We start from the raw sequence: 20,481 nt of genomic DNA on the forward strand, positions 1-20,481 counted from the left end.
TGTTGTCTTCCATCTCTGAAGGTTAGATTTTGTAAAACTGAAACGATCCACGCGTGAGGATAGGCGGCTCTAGAAAATGGATGGATGGATTAGATGGATTACTCAAAAACGCCCGAAGGAGGCAAACCCACACAAACACCGGCCAAATATTTTCTCCGATTTCACAGAGCGACGGAACAACGTGCGCGTCGCCGACGGCGACCGCTCTCAAGTGAAGCCATCTTGCCCTTCCGCACTTCAAAATGTACATCAACGGCGGTCTCATCATCCCGTAGCGCCGGCCGCCGGATCGAGCCGGTCCGCGTGACCGAGCGGCGCCATCTCCGGGAGAACCAGGGCGGGCCCGCCGCCGCCGCCGCTTGACAACAACAACAAGGTTGAGGTTGATGCTCCTCGTCCCGGAAAGGAGCTCGGAATGGACTTTATGTCGGTCTCGTAAAGATGTTCCTCGCCATTAAATCCGCCGGTAACAACGTGGAGTAATTGCGGCGCCGCGCGTTCGGGATCCTCGCGTTTGTTCCTGACAATTACAGGGGCAATTAGACATTTGCGATCAAATCGTCCGGATTTGATTGGACCTTTCCCGTAAATACTATGCAATCATTTTTGACATTTCCCTTTTTGTGTGATATCGGAGGAGAAAAAAGCCAAACACATTTTGCAGACACCGGATTGTACCAGTGGCGCTCAATGGGGGTAAGTGAAGGGATAGGTTCATCATAAAACAACAACAAAAAATAAAAACCACTGGCTTATACCACCTGTCATTGATTACAAAGTTAAAAATGACCAAAATGTCAACGCTAATTTCATTTAACGTTTGTGTTTAGCATTATACGCTAGTATTAAAGGAGCAGACTTTGGTAATGATGCGTTTTGTGTAAAAGTCTTTGTGTGAAAGCCCTTATAAAAAAGTTGCCGAATAGTTGGCTGGACTTGATTGGAGCGACCGGCAAATTCTCTGCCGTCTTTTCTTGACACTTGCCGCGTTAATGTGATTGGCCTTTCAGCTTCAGGAAACCTTTTTAACAAGATGACGCACTCAAGTGGCACGCTGTCTAGTGGGGGGTGGGGGTGGGGGGGGTGGGGGGGGCGGTAGGTGAGGCGCAGCCAAGCAGCCGACGAGAGCAAACATTTGAACAATTAACTGACGTTTGTTTGAGCAAGCTGAGTGGCATGGGAATTGCGCGGGGGTGGGGCGGGGGGGGGGGGTCAACACGCTAGGGTATGTTTATGCATGAACGGCGCCGCCTCATTTCAAGCTGACAGGACTATCTGTTGAGGACCGCAAGCGGGCGAAGATTAAGCTGACGAAGGGGAAACGTCGGCCTCGCTCGGTCGCGGGTGCGCCCGCGTGGCGGCCGGCAACAAAATTGCCCGAGAGACGGCCAGGAGACAGGAGACGGTAGGTCAGGGGACGCATTGCGCTTACGGAAGCGCGGCGAGGGCCGAGATAAAAGGCCAGGCGCCGCCGGCTGGGATTAATTGCCCCTGGCGGACCACGACCGGAGGGAATAATTGCCCCGTGTCCCCCGCCTAGCTCGCCGGGCGGCCGGGGTCGTTAAACCCTACAGAGGGAAACGCTCGTTCATTAACTCCTACATTTCATCGGTCTCACTCTGCCTTTTATTCTATTCCGGTCTTTTTTTAACCCCATTTTCTGAGCTGCGAACAGCAACTCTGTCTTAAAAAAAAAACAACAACAAAAAGTGTGCCGATGCTGGTGGACAGGGAAGCAGACGGACAGCAAAGGCTGAGGCTAATTTTGCAAAACGCAAGAGACAAAGTTAGATCCGAGCTAGCTCGAAGGACGTCCGTTTTGGACGGGAACAAAACGGATGGCACGGCGCACCCAAATATTCCATTTTCAACTCCATTAGGTCTCCGGCACACCATTGAGCTTGTGGCCACCTCTCGCGATTCATCACGCGCTCAGGCAGCGGCGCCCAGCGGCCTCAAACGACAATGCTCAATGCCGAACCCCAGCCACCCCCCCAAAAAAAACACAAACACTTTCTTGCACAAAACAAAAACGTCTCATACTGTAGGACTTGAGGGGCACATGAAATTTGGAAGACCGGAGCAATTTTCTTCGGCAAATGCAGCTCAGAAACAAAAGCTCAGAAAGAACTGCAGTATAAGACCAGATCTGTTCATTTCCAAACTAAGAGAAAATTAACTGCGCCATGATGCAGCTCTTTTTGCTAGCATGAAGCTAACACGCTTCAAAAAAAATACCTGTAATTCTCTAAACTGAGTGGACGATAGGCAGACATTTTGAAAAAGTCATTCCTGGCTTTTCCGCCTTTGCCATAGATCAAGTTCGCAGACGTGACCTTCAATCACAGCCACGGGTTGCGGAAACGCGCGGACGGCGAAAAGCCGGCACGCGAGGAAGGGACGAGGTGCCGTCATCGCATCGTCGGCGAATGCGACAAGAAGGATGACTCGCGGCGGCCTTTTCACCGGGCTTTGATTAAAGGTCGGCGCAAAAGCCAAGTAAGTCTTACTCCAAGCGCAAAGCCGAGTGGCTGCAGGAGATGAAACGCAAGAGGGACACACATCAAGCGGGGGGCAGCGAGCGCAAGGGTTGCGCATCGCGACGGCTCGACGGCGGGACGTTAATACGTCCGCCGAGGGCCGCTCAAGAAGGCCGAGCGCCTCGAGTGTTTTGACTCGGACCCGGATCCTTTTGGACTCCGACTTTCGTTTGGACCTTTTTGATTCAGACTTAGATCTTCTTGGAACTTTTGACTCGGACCTTTGTGACCCAGACTTGACTTTGATCCCAGGCCTTTGGGGCTCGGATTCGATGGGGACAAGGTGTAAAGGGGGTGCGGCTTTCCAACCGATCGCTGAGCTCTAATGGAAGAAATGCGCTTACCTCGGGCCAACAAACGTTCACGTTAAGGTCGGTTCCTCTTTGATTGGTCGTTGTGGAATGCGCCTAAAACTCCAAGTACACTTGCCCAGTGCAGCGCCGGCTCTTTGGAGAAGCCTGCGAGCCGCTGCGGAAGCGTGCGGCGCCGAGACGGCTCGCGGCGAGTGAGGAGGAGGCGCTCTAATTAAACTTGTATCATCTGCCTGCTGCTCCGAATGCATCTCTCGCTCCACTTCCTCGCCCGCCTCCATTCGGAGATGGGGGGGCCTTCTCCTTGACAATGCCGCTAATCTACACGAGAAGAAAAAATAAAAAACAAAAAGGCGGGATCCTAATGATTGCAAAGCTACGGCGCCGCGGGACCAAAAAATTCAATTGCGCCCGCGATATAGATTGAAACGTGCACAAAATACTCGAATGAGTGGCCACCAATCAGGGGTGCGCAAACCTCGGCTTCGGAGCCGCCCGTGGCCCTGTCATGCTTCCGCTCGGGCTCTTAATAACTTTGGACCCGGGAATCGATCGCCGTTTACGGCCCAACGCTTTCAAGGGTTCAGAGCTTGAGTTGAGTTCCAATCTATAAATATTTATTGGATGTTATTTTGCAAATCTATATTTTGCATGATTGCCTTATTTTTGTTTTTTATTGCCACGTTATTATTGTATGGATTGTAAGTGTTGCTATGCGTATGACAATAAAACTCTTGAATGTTGAAGAAAGTGAAATCTGATCTATTTGCAAAAAAATGAAAATAGAAGCACTTTTTTGCTTTGCATTCCGGGGTGGAAAATTTAGGTTTGGCTTTAATTTCATGCTGAATTTGGACATTTTATTGGTTGTATACGCAGTGTTCTCCTCACATTAGATGCCAAAAGGCTCCCAGCGCTTCTTAATTTGTTCTTAACTACCATTATTCCTCAAATATAAGACATAAGGCAAACGGTGGGTGCGTCCTATAAACAGTAACTATCGGTATCTGTCAGCAAAAGGCGAGTTTTGGCGCACGGATGTGCATTTTTATATTTTATATAATCCAGAGCAATTTATAGTGCGGAAAATATGGTACCGGTTTAAAAAAAACAAAACATTTTTTTTCCTGGTGAAAGAAGAGACATGCGGCCTTTTATTTGTTGTTTTTGGTTTGGCGACATAATGCGACTGTTGAAAAAGGCGGTGAAATGGGCCGTTGGAGGCAAAGGGTCCAAAGTGGTTCACGCCGATTGCCAAAAGTGACCGAAATGCCCTCGGCAGCCTTGCGCACGTCATTCGGATAAATACTCCGACGGCTTTGCATACAGTGTCAAGTTCCCACAGCTGAGCTGGGGGGAAGGGGAGGGGGCGGGGCGGGGAAGGGGGGGTCGGGTGGGAGGTCCTCGGCTCGGCACGTAACCCGCTTACAAATGAACATCGCGGCGGGGCCAAACTCAGGCGCTCTGCACGCCACCTTCTTCTTCTTGATTTTTTTTCCCCTTCGCCCTCTCTCTTTTCTGAGGCGCGGGAGGCGTTGCGCATCGGCGCCGAGCCGTCCTCCGTCGCTCCCATCTTTCCGCTCCACTTGGGACGCGGTAGCGAGCCACACTGCGGCGCGGCGCCGATGCGATCGCTCCCCTCGCTCGCAGGATCCAAAGCCGGCCGCCGCGCATGCCGGATCCGCATCGGGGGAGATGCTCCCGTCGCGACGATTCTTCGCCTCCTCCTCCTCCTCCTCCTCCTTCTTCTTCTTGTCGTAAAGTCCAGCGGCTCGTGGCAGCATCTCAGCGGCAGGCTGGACGCGCACCCCGGACCGCCAGCCTCCATCAGCGGCAATAAAAAAAGGCCACTTTTATTGGTCACAGACAGCGCCTTCGCCGCCGCCGCCGCCGTAAATCAAGCCCGGAGCCACGGAGGAAGCACCGGGGTGCAAAGACGAATGCTTGGGGTAACTCCTCCTTTTTACACTTTCCCATCACACGCACGCGCGCAATACTTGTGGAGCAGGTGTTATTAATTGATGAGGTGCAAAACATAATTACATTTAAAAGGCAAATTTCACCCCCCCACCCACCTCCCAGAGGGAAGTTACCTGAGTCAACAGATGTTTTGTTTTGTACCCGTGTGCACATTTGCTTGGCCGCTAATCAACGGTTTTGCCGTCATGACACACAAGGGTGCTTCTCAACCTTTTACCGATGCTTTTTTACCGAAACTTTGGAATGATATTTACCCCTAGGCGTGTTTAATTCATCAACTCCAGACTCCATAGACAGCGTTAAGACAGAGGTGTCCAAACCGTGGCCCGGGGGCCATTCACGTCTCGCCATCCATATTTTAGAGGCCGGTGGCATACTCTACATTTACACTTTGACGTGACCCGCAATGTTATCAAAACAAAACAATGAAATGTTTAGATGGTGGACAGCAGTAGAAGTGTGAAGAAAAGCCAAAGTGCTGTTTTAGCTTGCGGGCCGCATAGAGGAAAGTCAATTGCCAAGTGAGCCGAACGAATAAAACCGTGGTGTGTGTGTATATATACACACAGCGATCCTTTGCTACTTCACACCTTCCCTATCATGCCCTCAGTTGCGTTGCGGGAAAAAAATAAAAATAAAAAAGCTATATTGCGGAGAGACGCAATATAGCTGCATGTCAGACAAAGGAGTTACAATAAATGCACTTGCCACAGGCACTACTCAGACGACAAACTACTGCAGTACACAAATTTACTTAAATCTCAACTTACTAAACCGCATATAGTAACTGTACTGTTATCCCTTCCCTCCCTATCCCTTTGGCTGTAGTCTCAAGGAGAGCCACGGTTATATTCGCGGTGCAGCGCTGCTCTTTCCTCCTTTTCCTAACCTCGCGGCGTGTGTGAGTTTCATGAGGGAGACTGACACCCCTACAAGACACGTGATTGGCTTCCAGCGAGACCATGCACGAGTAGATTACAAGTCTCCACTCAATCAATCAATCAATCAAATTTTATTTATATAGCCCTAAATCACCGAAGTCTCAAAGGGCTTCACAGAATGAAAAGAGGTCATACAGAGACATCTTTTCAATGTAAGGTACACAACAGCATCCCCTGTCAAAGCTCCCAGAAGGGGAAGGAAAAACTCAAAAACCCCAATTTGGGGAAAATCAGAAACCTCCAGAAGGGACCACAGGTGGGAGGAGCCCCCTTCCAGGCCCACAGGTTGAAGTGGATGCTGCATGTACCGAACACAGAAACAATATAAATTACAGAAAACATATTGTGCTATATAGTGCAGTGATGTCTTGACAGCAGGCAAAGCCATTGGGCAGGAACCATCCCGCATTCCAGCCAGGTGGACCGCAGACGGCTAGACTCCTAACCCGTGATGGTCGACCAGCGCAGGACCCAATGGAGGCGGTCAAGTCAACCCTCACCATCTAGCTAGCCCCCTCTCCCGGCCGGAAGAGGGGGGCAGGAAAAAAGAAGAAGGCTGCAGACAGGCTAATTTAACTAAATGCTTTTGAGTATAGATGTGTTTTTAGTCGGGATTTAAAGATTTCTACCGAGGTGGCTGCGCGAACTTCCATAGGTAGGGCATTCCATAGTACTGGCGCGCGAATGGAAAATGCCCTTGATCCCGCAGACTTCTTTTTAGCCCGTGGGGTCGATAGCAAACCGGCATTTTGTGATCGAAGTTGTCGGGACGGAACATAAGGTGATACTAAGTCGACGAGATAGGAAGGAGCTAAACCGTGTAAAATTTTATAAGTAATTAACAACACCTTAAAATCACATCTCACGTGTATTGGAAGCCAATGCAGGTCAGCTAGAATCGGAGTAATATGATCAAACTTTCTCGTCCTTGTCAATAGTCTCGCCGCTGCATTCTGTACACACTGCAGGCTTTTAATGTGAGACATGGGAAGGCCAGAAAACAAAATGTTGCAATAGTCTAGGCGCGACGTAACAAATGCATGAATTAATGTTTCTGCATCGCTAAGAGAAAGAATAGGGCGAATTTTAGCTATATTGCGGAGGTGAAAAAACGCCGTTCTTGTCATGTTATTAATATGTGTTCGAAAGGAGAGAGTTGAGTCAAATATCACGCCGAGATTTTTTGCAGAACTACTTTGGGAAATAATACAGTTTTCTAGGTTCAGCGTATTCAGCGTGGTATTCTCCACTGGTCAGGATTAGAGCTACACAAAATGGATGAATAGAACTATGCATCACGAATTATGAGGAAAAAATGTAGCAAAAGGCAGGCATACCGTTCAAAATAATACAAGCACAAGATCAATAATGATCATAAAACATTATTCCGGCCCCCGGGCCATATGTTTGACACCCGGTATAAAGCGAGATGGGATAGACTGCTGGTCCCCAGCTGACCCCATTCAGGATTAGTGCAACACAAAATGGATGAATGGAACCCTGGATCATGAATTATGAGGGAAAAAAAACATAGTAAAAGGGAAGGAAATGTCATTGTGGCGGTAAGACCCGAACCCCCCCCCCCTCCCCCCCCCCCCCCACTTGCCTACACGCCATTACTCATGCTTAAATCGAAATTGGTTGCCTCACCTTGTCAACGGCGCTGTCACCTAGCAGACAAGGAGGAGGGAGCGCCCGTGATGAATAGTCAGGTGATTGATGAGCGCGGCGGACAGGTGGGCCATCGGCCGGCTCACGACGCCACGCAACAAACAACGGCGCTGGAGTGGCACGCTTCCCCTCGCCGTATAATGCGCAGAGGCGGCGGCACCGCAACAAAAAGCCATAAACGGCCCCCGCCTGCCATCTTGCAGATGATCAGCTTCGCTGGCCCGGAGGGCCACGTTCCAAATTGATCCAATTTGAGCCTGGCGATAATCAACTTTTAGCGAGCGATGAAACAAAAGGGCTCGCAGACAATCAGATTGGAGAAAAGCGCCGGCGCGACGGGCGCGTGTCGGCGCAGCCGGCCCGGGAGCAGATTAAGGACTTCTCCCCGCTTTGAACCCCCTCCCCAAAACAAAAAAGTCTGTGATATATTCCGGCGGCGCCTGTGATGAATATATTGGCATTCGCGGGCGCCGAGCTGGGGAAGTCGCTTGTCGTCTTTTTTAGCCCGCCCCCTCTCTCCCTTGGAGATTATTTATGAACTATTAACATCATGCAGTAACACTTTATTAGGCAGAAAGCCAAGTGGCCTATTCATCTTTTACTTGGAGTCATATGCTAATTTTCATCCTCGCGCCAACCTCCTTTTTAACGCGGCCGAGTTTCTCAGTTATCTTCAGTGTGTCAGATGGCGCAGAGGAGACTGTGAAAGAGTTTCTGACTCTTTCAGGGAGGGGGGAAAGGAGCCACTGGAAAAATATTCATGCAGTGAAATCTCACCACATCACGCCCGTGCTGCTTTGATCATTTTTTTTTAATCATCTTATCTTAAATTGTCTTCTTCCAATACGGTACATACGGCAGATAGATCTTTTTTTCAGTTGGTAGTAGTCTGTCAGTTATTCATAATAGAGACCGTAGATAAGAAACACAACCATTTTCTAGAGCCGCTTATCTCGACAAAGGTCGCAGGCTTGCCGGTGCCTATCCCAGCTCCACCTGGATCCACCCGTAGGCAAGTTGGCTCAACTGGTTGGGGACCTTCTACCCGCTATACCGACTCTATACACAAGCGGTCCACCCGGTTCTACAAATCCGGTATCCGCCTTCGGCCGTCTCCCATCCGATCAACATTCCCGCGGAGCGTCCTGGTGTTTCAGAGGCGCTTGCGATCGGGCCGCCTTACGCTCCGGCGCGCCCATTCCCACACGTCGCTATTATAATCACATCGATCCGCCAGATGGGTTAACGCCCTCGGGGACGGCGCGCTAGTCTGTATAGCGCCGTACGATAAAGACGCCCGGGCTCCGTCTCAGCGCAAGGCCGAAGATCATTGCTCATTCCGCAATCAATAGCGAGGTTTATTCTGCAATTGACTTACGAGCCGCCGCCGCCGCCCGGCCGCAAAAAAGTCAGTCCTGGCCATTCGTTTGGAACGGGAGGGATTCGAGATGCCAGCGACGCACACGGGTGCCCGAGTCATCAGAAACTGTAATAATCCCGTGTGTACTATACACACACACACACACACACAGATACATATGTATATACACACATATGAGTTTGAGAAACAAAATAGTGACCTATTCATTGAATTATCGATTTCTTGTTACATCCCCGAACTCGCTCAATCAAGATCTCAACCGCATGCTAGATTTCCGTAGTTTGTACCTCATACTGTCAACAAAAAGTAGCCAAATGTTGACAAAGAAGTGAAAAGTATAGACATCTGCTTCCAAAGGCATCCGAAAAACAGAGAACAAATCTCCTCCTAAAGTACATTTGTGCTTTTTGTTCCCAGCGCTGGCAAAGTTTGAGCGGAACCGAGCGAGATAACCAACGCTACGGAGCCGAGTCAATCAATTATGGATCGAGTGAGAGCAAATTGCGGGATCTCGAAGGGGAAACAATGAAAGCGGGGAGCAGAATATGAAGCGTTTTCACAGCAGTCAACTTTGGCCAAAAGATGAAAAGCGCTGGCTGACGTTGTTAACCATAGCAACAAGCAGCCCGCTTCTCCGTTGCTTTCTTCATTTGAAAACGCACGGCTCCTCATTAGGAATCCATTTATGTGCATGCTTACACTCCTCTACATCATTTTGACTCTGGGATATGCGACTGCCTTAAAGTGGACCCGTGGTGCTGGAAAGCAGTCTCTGTGATAGTGGGGATTTCTCTTTCGGGGGGGGCACGGACTTAAATCAAACTTATAAAAGCTCGAGGAAATTATTGGTTGAGACGACATGCACTCAGCCGTACCTGCCAGGTATCATTGACAGCTGGTCTTTCCTTCCATTGGCTCCCATTCGACGCACACCACTTTCTTGGTCACATCCTGACAAACATTGTGAGTTGATCTGACAGATCTCTTGAGTCAATACTGATGAGTCGAAAGAGGTTTTGTCAGTGTTGACTGTCGAAAATTTTGAGGGCGACTCAGATTTGTCAGCATCGGACCAAGAACCGCTCATTGAATGGAAAAGCGGTAGGAAAAATTGTCTGTCAACGATGCAGTTTCACAACTCTGTCCCCTGCCGGCAAGTGTCGCTGTCCGCATGTTGTCTCGACAAAAGGGGTTCCCCAGATTTGATAAGTGTGCTTTAATACAACCAGTGAAATCCCAATGGGAATTTTCTTGATAAAGCGTATACACGCCTGGCCAGTGTAATATTGAATGCGCTCGAAGTTGTCGCTTTTCCTTGTGACACGGCTCGAGTTCATTTCACCATAAATACCCCAAGTTGAGCACCACCCGTGTTTCACCAAGTCCGTGTTTGTCCGTATATGTCAAAAGACAATGAATAAATGAGTGAAACGGAATAGCTCTCCGCGTGCACTCCCGTGACAGCTAACAAATTGACGGTTGTGTTTGTTCGCATAGTTCTCGTTTGCTAAAGTGAGAAGACAGACAAGCGCGTCCTTCTTGGGCTAAGTGAAAACAACAGCAGTCAAGCAGCGCAGCGGGCGCCTTTAGTCAACGTAATGAGCCGTGACTTCCGCACGTGCATCTTGGGCCGCTTGGCCCAACGGCGCCGGTCCAATTAAGGAGAGAGGACATTTTGATGCGGCTCAATGACAAAGTTGAAATAAGTTGACCGGATTATGAATTAGCGCCGTTTTCTTCTTCACGTGTCTTCGCAGGCATGGTGCCCACGCCCCAGGTGTGCGTGTCCACCCTGGTGACGGTGAGCACCATGGCGGTGGTGGACCTGTACCTGCTGGAGCAAAGCATGCCGGGGCCCCGCGGCGCCTGGCCCTGCGCGGCCGTGCTTCTGGGCGACGCCGGTTTCCTGCTGGCGCTGCGATTCGTGTCGGCCGGCGTGGCGTCGGAGGCCCGCTCGCCCCGCCGCGGCTTCGCCAACGCGCTCTGGTTCCTCTTCCTGTCGCTGCTGCAGCTCAAGCTCTTCTTCGTGTGCCACAACGAGCGGCGGGAGCGCCGGCCGCCCGACCCGCTGGCCGGCAAGGTCCTGACGCTCCTGCTGTCCATCTGCCTGCCGTCCCTCTTCCTGATCCTGACGGGGGCCGACCACATGACGCCGCAGCGCCGCAAGCAGGAGGTGCGGGCACGCCTGCTGTGGGTGGTGGTGGACCTGCTGGACGTCCTGGACCTGCAGGCCGGGCTGTGGGAGCCCCAGGGCGGGGCGGCGGGGCCCGAGCGCCGCCTGCCCGTCTGGGCCGAGGGCCTGGTCTTCTTTTACTGCTACGCCCTGTTGCTTCTGCTCCCGTGCGTGGCCCTCACCGAACTGGGGGTGACGGGCCTGCCGGGGGCCCAGAGGGGGCCCCGCAGGGAGGCTCTCTACCCTTGGCTCAGCCTGGTCACCGTCAACGTCTTTACGCTGGGTCTGCGGGGCGCCGGCATGCTGTGGTACCGCGACCCACGGGTCTCCACCGTGTTCCTGGGCAAGAACCTGCTGGCGCTGGCGGTCAAGCTGAGCTCCGCCTGGGAGAGGCGCAAACGGGAGCGCGAGCCGGGGGGGGCCGGGGAGGCGGCCCCGGAATCCGCCCTGGCGGCCCGGGGCTCGGAGCAGGGGGACGGCCGGGCGGGGGGCAAAAGTTGCTCGGCTAACTTCCGCACGCTTTCTGGATCGGAAGGCCACGTGAGCCCGGGACGCGCCCCCTCGCCCCTGCCCCCTTCCTTCATCTCCCGCGAACTCTAGGTGCGCCCCCAAACAGACGGACGGCGGTCGGGCCGGGATTTACGCGCACTTGGATCAGCGCCTTTGCCGCTCGTTTGTTGCTCGGCGGCCGTCGACGCGCCATCGATTTTGCGCCTGAAAGATTGCCCTCAGAATGGACGGCTGCTCTTGTATAAGACTCCCCCTAATTTTCCGGTCAAATTCTGGTATTTTCTATGTTACCGTGTATAAGATGCACCAAGACTTTGGCAACATGACGGACAACATGCACGCCGCCGTACAAATAGATGTTCCCAGGTTTTGTAAGTGTGCTTTAAAACAACCAGTAAAACCTACACAGTGTTTTTTTTCTCGATAAAGTATAAACAGTAATTCTCCAAATATAAGACACAACTGTGTATAAGACGCACCCTTAATTTTGGGGTCAAATTCTGGTATTTTCTATGATACCTGAGAAGCACTGTTTTAAAGTCAATTTGTAAAAGCTTGAGGAAACTATTTGTAGAGACAACATGCACACATACTTGCCAGATTGTTGACAGCTGGTCTTTCCATTCATTGTCTCCCATTCAATGCACACCATTTTACTTTTCCAAGTAATGGTGTGTCCCCACATCATATTTTTTCTACACAGTCTCAACCAATTCAAAGCTTTGCAAATATTTTGAGAGCTGAAGAATAATCAAAATGTTGTAATCACTCTGCCGCGACCGTGTGGCATTACGTTGACCGAAAAGTCAAATTCTGGATGTTTTTTAAGACAATAATGAGTGAGCCTAAGTACCTTGACAGTGCCTATTTGGTTCAAATTAGGGGTGCAACTAAACAAATAATGTGATGGCAATAAAACTCTGAAAAAACAGAAGCCAAAATTTTGAGACAAGGCGAAAGCTAGTCGTCAAATCACCGCGCAGAGCTAATGTCAAAATAAAAGCATCCTACGATGATTGCATTTTTGCATGCTTGTTTGTTTTTTTGTGGAATCTCGAGTACTCCTTTCAAGTACCCACATTTGAAAAGCGCTGATCTCCGAGCTTTGTTTTATTTTTATTTCTTTTTTAAACCGTCCCCCCCAAAAATGTGCCGCCCCAACCACAATCCAAAGAGATACAACGATGATCCAAAGGACACCCCGACTAAAAATGAAAGGCCACCAAGGTAAGTGCATGCGGATTAATTTCCGGCCATTACACGACTTATTCAGCTTATGGTTTTACAGTATTTGTGGCATCTGGCTAAGAGCTTTGAGCATTGGCGAAAGGGTGCAATCGCATTTGTTGTGTTTGTGTGGACCATCTCAACCAGGACGCTGCAATAAATCAGTTGCGCTGTGTGGTCATTTGGGTCACTCAAGCAGATGGCTTTTTTTGTTTTGTTTTTTTATTTCCTGGAAACTTACTCATTTTGGGGATGGTTCTACCCGACAGCAACATTATCGTTAGCATAAATGTTTTTTTTTCCCATTATTCTCAGAAAATAAAAGAAACTCATACATCATCAAGTCCATTTGCTTTATTTCTATCGTTTTGGACAACAACAAACTAAATCAGTCAATCAAGTTAATCAAGTTCCTGTTTTTTCCAGCCGAGTATGCCTGAACCAGCCTGGGCCAGCCCGAGCCCGCGGGCCGCGTGTTTAACACCTCAGCTCTACCCCCCCAAAAAAAAACATTTTAAATGAGTAAATTGATACTTGATATCGATGCTGCGATTGTAAGTTAAAATAAATTTGGCAAGGATGCTATGTAACTAATACTAGGATTTTCAGTGCGCCCTACTTTTCTAACTCTGAATGCTTTCTAATTGTTGTGTATTTGCAACCCGAGCAAAGTAATTGCGTTGGGAAAGGGATGAGTGCCGCAATTACCTTATTTGCTCTGATAAAAATCACATTCAATCAATGTGTCTTTGCTGAGAAAAGCCTTCAGGCGTGTTTTACTAAATGACTTTGTTTTGTTGAGATGAAGAAAGAAAATGAAGGTCTGCGGGGAAACGGAAGAATGCGTTCTTTGTTTCAGCCGGAGCGTCGGCAACGCCTTTGATTGATCTACGGGTTAGCTAGCGCCAAACGCGTTTAGTGTAACTTTAAAACAAATTTAGATTTGTTATTCTTTTTTTAATACTGTCCAAAAAAGCACAACATCACTATTAAGCATACAACATTTCAAGTTTTTCATGTACAGTGGTACCTCTACTTAGGAAATTAATTCACTCCCGAAGTCATTTTGGAACGTGAATCTTTCGTCGCTTCTTACATGTAAACACTTTAAATGAATCATAATAATTGTAGCGATTGACAAAATGAATGCAGGTCATTTTTATTCTCAACTTCTGATTGTGAATGAATAAAGTTTGACTGACTTATTTGTTTGTTGACCTTCCCTTTAGCGCAGCTCCATCTAGTGGCTGCATAACGCAAGCCCAGCCTACTGGAGCTTCTATTCTATGCGTCTTATGCATCAAATATATGAAAACAGTTTTAAAATAGGCCATTCATTGAATTCATTGCGCACCTTCTAACCGCTGGGCCTTATAGTGGTGAAAATACAGCATTTATGATAATTATGAGAATGCTTTACAGGCACCTACAGGCAATTCTAAGGCTTTTAAGAGGACATGTCAATTATTCGTGGATTTGAGCTGCTTGCAGTACATGACTAAACTGCGTAGGTGTCATTTTTGCATTATGGCTTCCAGCAGTAGGCGGACACCTCCAGCCGTACGCTGGACTGGACGCGGATGCGGACGGCTGCCTTCTAGGAATGGGACAAAACATATAACGCCGGTCCTGGCACGATGCGGCCGCGTATTGGCGACCTGTCGTCCGTGCATGGACAGGACACACTGGAAATCAGTCAAGGCCAATAAAACCTTGGAGAGCAAAAAGCGCCTACTGTACCTGGCTGCACAATCCTCAGCCTCACCTCATTCAAAGTCAATCACAGCCCAATTGCTGGCGCGCGCACGCACACACACACACACACACACACACACACACACACACACACGCGCATACATGCAGACACACGCTGCAATTGGTTTCTAGAGATATCAGCAGATCTAATTGAATGCTTTTTAATGCACTGACAGGAAGTCATTTTTATTTCAAATTAAGATCAAAAGCATCAGAACAGGAAATAACTTGTTGCTAAATTTTGTTACAGCGATGCCTTTGCAAAACGATGTAGGCCTTTGCTTTGTTAGATTTAAATCTAAGTGAATGATTTTAAATGCCGTGGCAGGAACAGTACATGTTTCTTTTCAAACTAAGAGCAAATTCATTGGAACAGAAAGTGCCTTATCGCTAAATTGTGTCATAGTGACTTCTTAGCGAAACGATGTATGCTTTTATTTTGTTGAATTTAATCTAACTGAATGCATTCGCCGTTCTCGACCAGAAAAGCACATTTTACTTTTCAAATCAAGAGCAAATGAGTTGTAACATGAAACAACGTATTACCCCATTGCAAAACAATGCAAGCCTTTATTTTGTAAAGTTTTTACACATGCGCATTGCCATTAGTGATGCAATCTTCCAACAGATGAGACAGATATAAAACAGATGATGTGTACACCATGCGGAGCTGCTGAATCAAATCGGCCTGGAGGTACGACCATGCACTCCCAAAGTTTAATCAAGCAGATGGCACAGCAATCTGTTTTTTACATCTTTGTTTTTTTCCATCCCAAATTGTTTGCATTGTTTGTGGTGTGCTAGGCTGAAAAAATATTTCACAAGTGGGGTGCACCATTGAGAAAAGGTTGAGAAGCACTGCTCTAGAGCAACGGGGGTAACACCAAGGCGCAGAAGGGGGTGCTTGAGATTTTCACCCTATATAAAAAAGCCAGTGGACGGCACGCAAACACACCGGGCCAGAAAGAGCCCATTCCGCGTCCCCGGAAAAGGCCGCCATTCGTCACAATTACGCCAAGCAATCCTCTGGAAGCGTCAAGAGCGCTCTCAAATTGCGCTAAAGGCCGCAGTCGGACAAAAGTGTGGACCAGCGGACCCGGGCGCAGCGCCGACACCTCACGTGGCCTTTAAGGCTCCCGTTAGGTTGAAGTGGGGCCATTTGTCCCACTTATTGTCTCCCGGGCAAAGCTCGTAGCGCTTATTTGGACTGATCCGCACACTCTCGTATCGGCTTCGCAGCACAGAGAAGTAGACGGTGCGGAAGGAGGCGTGGCTAAAAAAAAACGTGGGCTAGGGCCAAATCCTTGACTCCGCCCACACCAATTCGCCACCTTGAGCACCTTGCTTTTTTGGTGCTTCATTCTATTTTCCTAATGCTGCGCCGATGGCCGCCTTCAAAATAAACACACGTGTAAACAGAGAACTTCCAAGGGTTTCACGTATTGATGTAAGGAACCAGAAGTGGCCCCCGGGCCTCCACTTGGACACGCGGGGAGACACGCGAGTCGGCGGCATCTAACTCCAGTCGACCCCGTTTTTTGTTTGTTTTTCATCCAGCTTGCTGGAATATTTGCAATATTTCCTTCTCGCCTTTCTCCACATCTCCCCTCTTGGGGAATGTTAGGCTTTTCTTTTTCACAAAAACAGCTACCTTTCTCAATCGGTCGCACCTGCTAACCTCTAGATACACTTTGTCGCATTTTCCCTCGGCTCCCCGAACACTCACGCACCTTCAAGTCCCTTTGTGCCTCTGTTCCTTTCCCAGACGCTTTTCTTCTTGAGCGTCTGCGCTAATTTCGGTCTAATCGCTCTCCGGAGCCATATATATATATATATATATATATATATATATGTATATACACACACCCACACACACACACAGTGTATATACACACAGTGTGTATATATATACACACACATATTTTTAATTTTTTTGTTGTACATTCAGTAAACTGCACTAACAGAGTCAACCCAACTTATTTTGTATTCGTGAGCTCTTTATGATCATGAGATTTCCACGAAACGCGTGGCGCGAGCACACACGCGCAAGCTAGAAATGTCGCCGCGATCACCTTGGAGCAAAGGGAGGCTTTTTCACCCTCGCTGGCGAGCACGTCAGCTCATTTCCCCGGCGACGCAGCGACAGCCCGCGAGCACCTTCAGGCGCTCGCCCACATTTAGGCGGCAAACCGGCAGCGAGATCTTTCATCGCGGCGCCCGCTGTCATCACCGCGGCTGGACGAGACGACTTGAAAGCGGGCGGCGAGCGAAAGATGAAAACGCCAAAAGCCGACGAGTTGTCAGTAACACAAAGTGCCTTCTGACCATACAAGGCCTTCTATCCGTTGGCATGCCCCCCCCCCCACGATTGATGCATTCAAAAACATTTTCTAATTAATATCGCTTAGTTGTTTCTTCAAGTGAAGGCTTAACATTAAAGTGGCGTGATAATGAGAGCAAACATTTCGTGAGAGCTGTTGCTGATATTCGGGCAGGTCCATCCGCACGGACAAAAGCGGATGGCCTTTCAATATAATTGAGACGGCCTCACCCATGAGCATAAAGAAGAATTACCACCTTTTCGACAGTGTCGATAAAAACGTGAAGATTAGAAGCTCGGTCAAAGCGGCGCAGACTGCACATGCGAGGATGAAGGCGGCGCGAATCGCGCGTCCACTTGTCCGTTTTAGAGACGAGCGCGTAGCACAAATGTGTGCAAGATATATGAGAAAAGGAAGGCATGCTGGGTCACTGGTGAGCGGCAAAAGAAAAAAGCAAAGAAACTTTCCGCAACTGTTGGCTAATTTTTCTATATTGGTTACAGCATCAGCTCACGGGCCCCCAAATTTGAGAAGGACTGTTTTAGGATATGCCGCAGGCCACTCAAAAATGGAGCACGAATGGCCCCCGGGCCACAGTTTTCCCAAACTCCGCTTTAGAATTTCTTTGTGCTCGTTTTGTCTCTTTTAAGGAGGCAGGAGTGAAAAAGTCACTTTACCTGTCCGAGGATGGGGCCCAGCGGCGGGCCGGGCGCGGCTTGCCCCGACCTGATGATGGCTCGGATCACGCCGCCGGCGTCCAGCTTCTTCACGGCCTTGGCCGCCTTGGAGATCTTGGACATGCTTCCGGCTTCCCGCTGAAATGAGCGCACGCCAAATCAGCAGGCTATCGTATTTTCCACACTAAAAGGCGCACCTTCAACGAATGGCCTATTTTAAAAGCGCTTTCATATATGCGGCGCACCGCAATATACGGCCCATAGAAAAGAAGCTACAGTAGTGGCCGGGGTTGCATTATGCATCCACTAGATGGCGCTGTCAACAAAAAAAAAATCAGCAGTTAGTCAAGTCATAGAAAATCAGAAATGAAGAATAAAGATTTGTGGAATGCAGGGAAAAAAAATATACCTCGGTTACATTAAAAGACTGTTTAGATGGATGCCAAGGCCAATCAAGAGTAATAGAATTATTTTCAATTAAATATTAAACTTATTCTTCAAATCAAATTGCAACCAAAGCTTCAAAGTCGGAGCATATACAGCATATCAACATTTGAAACAGGATGTTCTAAACATATGGGAGTCAGCGGTGGAATTGGAGTGCCCAAGGTGAACGATGAGCGGCAGCGGGAAAGTCTCGCTGTGCCGCTAACCGACGGCGGGATTTCCACTTTGAAAGCTGCGGGACACGCGTCAAAAGCGCCTCAGCTCCTTTTTTCACATGTGTCGCCGCTAAACTGCAACAGCGGGGGGTTCAAGTGTCAAGGGCGCGGGAGGATTAAATGTACCTTTAACACATCCGCCTCGTTCAAATGGGAAATGTCTTTTTCTCTTTCGGTTATCAACATTTTTAAGTAAGCTCAAAACGTGCGGTTATTCCACTTCTGTGTACTTTAAACACAAGTGCGCGCCCTAAATTTACATCTTACTTCTGCGACAGGAACACATCCTTTTTCTTTTCAGACCGAGAGCAAATGAATTGGAACTTGAAGCAGCATACTGCTTAATTGTGTAATAATGACTCCATTGTTTTCTGAAGATTTATTCCAATTTAATGCATTTTATAGCCATGAGAAGGACAAACTAAGGACAAATAAATGGCAAAGATCATTTCTTCCAGTCGTGGAAACTCACGTAAACTAAAAAAACGTGTCTTTTTTGCATGTGTGTGTACTTGATGAAATAATGGTAGGAACAACAGTTTTCTTTTCAAAGTAAAAGTGACTGATTTGGAACATGAAACAACACATTGAATTGTGTAAAATGACAATCATTTCTTGACTTTTAATCTAATGTAATACCCTGACGAGCAGACTGCCTTTAGTGACACAATTTTCCGGGAAACAAGACAGAAATAAAACAGAAAATGCTCTGCGCTGGTTGGGGGTACTTGACTGATTTTTTTTTTTTTTCCATTGACAAAAAAAAGGTTGAGAACCACAGTAACTGAGGGAACAAACAGCGTTGAGGGGCTCGCAAGGAACCCTAAAGGGAGACTGGAGTGTGTGTGTGTGTGTGTGTGTGTGTGTTTTTTCCGCCCCTATCACACTTGAAAAAGCAAATAAGAAGTCAATTAGTGGAGTGGGGAGAAAAGCCTGAACCTACGGCACTTTCTCTGGGGACGCTCAACGCAGAACTGCACGCTTGTAATCCTCTGATGGAATCCAAGTGATAACTGGTGAAGCTATTAAAAAAAAAAGGGGGGGGGGGGGGCTGGAGAAAAAGCCAGAGAGAAAAAGAAAAGAGCAAATGGATGTTTTATGGCTGAGCCTCGCAATTTGGGGGTGTTGGCCATTCAATAAAGTCAAGTCACGGAGCCGAAGCCGGCGGCGGGGATCCAATTAGAGCGAGTGAAGATGGAGCGCTTCGGACTCACTAACAACAAGTCGGCGCTACGAGTGACAGCGCGATGGCGACGTTCAGTCGCTAAGCTACTAACCAAGATCACAAAGGAAGAAAAACGGGGCGCAAAGAGCCAGCCGTCAGCTTTGGTTTGCGCGTGTGGGAGCGGCTCTGTCCCTCGCAGCCGCAAGCGTGTCCATATAGCGTGTGCATGTAGAACGGCGCTTTCGTTTGAAGCAAAAAGTCCCTTTATTTGGGGCTGAACAAGACCGAGTATAAACAGGCTGTTAGACCGCCTCCATAGGACCGAGTGTGATTAAAGTACATAAAAACATCGCGTGCAAAAAAACGCAAAGCGCTGAAGCTGAGTCGCCGATATCAGGTAAAAACCAGTAACGGATTGTATTGCTCTGTATCCCAAATCTTTGACGGTAGCGCTCATGTACAAGCAGTCCATTCCAGACGCCGACTCTGCTTTTCCATCAAGCGGGATTTGGACATAGCATTCAGATTGCAGCCGCAAAAGTGAGTCGCTGATACCAGCCAAAAACCAGTATCGGATTATATTGGTCTCCACCCCAAATCTTCGATATTAGCACTAACGTACAAGCAGTCCATTTCACGCTCCGTCCCTGCTTTTCTATCCAACAGGATCTGGATATAGCATGCTAACTTTAATATTGAATACTTCGTTTTCTCAGTCCTAACTATCTTTCTTCGCTCAAATGATATTTTTCATTAAGTCTCTTCCAACAGTTTATAGTGAAAAACTTAGATATGAGATCGGCTGGATATCGGGACAGTAGCTTAGGATGCGATAGCGAAAATGAAAAATTTGGTTTGGGATAGCCCAAAACATTAGAGGCGTACTGATCCAAAGTGAATAAAAAATTCCGTCTGATATCATCTAAAAGGAACAGTATCAAATGTTATGCGTGGCCATTCAATAAGGCTTTTTCTTTCTCCGGGCTGGCATTTTATTCCGACGGGGAAGTCGCGCAATGAAAGCAACGAGAGGGGCAAACGGGCCTTCGCGCAACTCCATCTGAGAGTGCGAGCGATAAAAGCCAAGCTTCAGCGCGGCGCTAAATCAAAGGAAGCATGACAACCACGGGGTGACCTACATAAGACCGGGCGGATGGCGCCGCAATT

The 20,481-nt window shown here is 48.5% G+C and overlaps 2 protein-coding genes across 2 annotated transcripts in view; one reads left to right on the forward strand and one right to left on the reverse strand.

The window, feature by feature from the left end:
• The window catches only part of mrpl11 (mitochondrial ribosomal protein L11), a 34,621-nt gene that overhangs the window by 5,138 nt on the left and 9,002 nt on the right, over positions 1-20,481 (reverse strand). Inside the window, exon 2 of the mRNA XM_088431183.1 lies at positions 17,488-17,625. Coding sequence (XP_088287309.1) covers positions 17,488-17,610 — 123 coding nt within the window. The 5' untranslated portion in view covers positions 17,611-17,625. The remainder of the gene's footprint in view (positions 1-17,487; positions 17,626-20,481) is intronic.
• tmem265 (transmembrane protein 265) lies at positions 4,263-13,073 on the forward strand. The gene is made up of 2 exons (XM_088431182.1): positions 4,263-4,800; positions 10,582-13,073. Exon 2 carries the CDS (start codon positions 10,584-10,586, stop codon positions 11,595-11,597), a length of 1,014 nt encoding a protein of 337 aa, XP_088287308.1. The 5' UTR covers positions 4,263-4,800; positions 10,582-10,583; the 3' UTR covers positions 11,598-13,073.

This window comes from Hippichthys cyanospilos, chromosome 13 (genome assembly GCF_059441005.1).
Source record: "Hippichthys cyanospilos isolate Australia breed blue-spotted pipefish chromosome 13, RoL_Hcya_1.0, whole genome shotgun sequence".
NCBI classification, from domain to species: domain Eukaryota; kingdom Metazoa; phylum Chordata; class Actinopteri; order Syngnathiformes; family Syngnathidae; genus Hippichthys; species Hippichthys cyanospilos.

What these genes read in the sequence shown, in the direction of transcription:
- tmem265 (XM_088431182.1), top strand. Translation starts at nt 10,584, where the DNA reads ATGGTGCCCACGCCCCAGGTGTGCGTGTCCACCCTGGTGACGGTGAGC.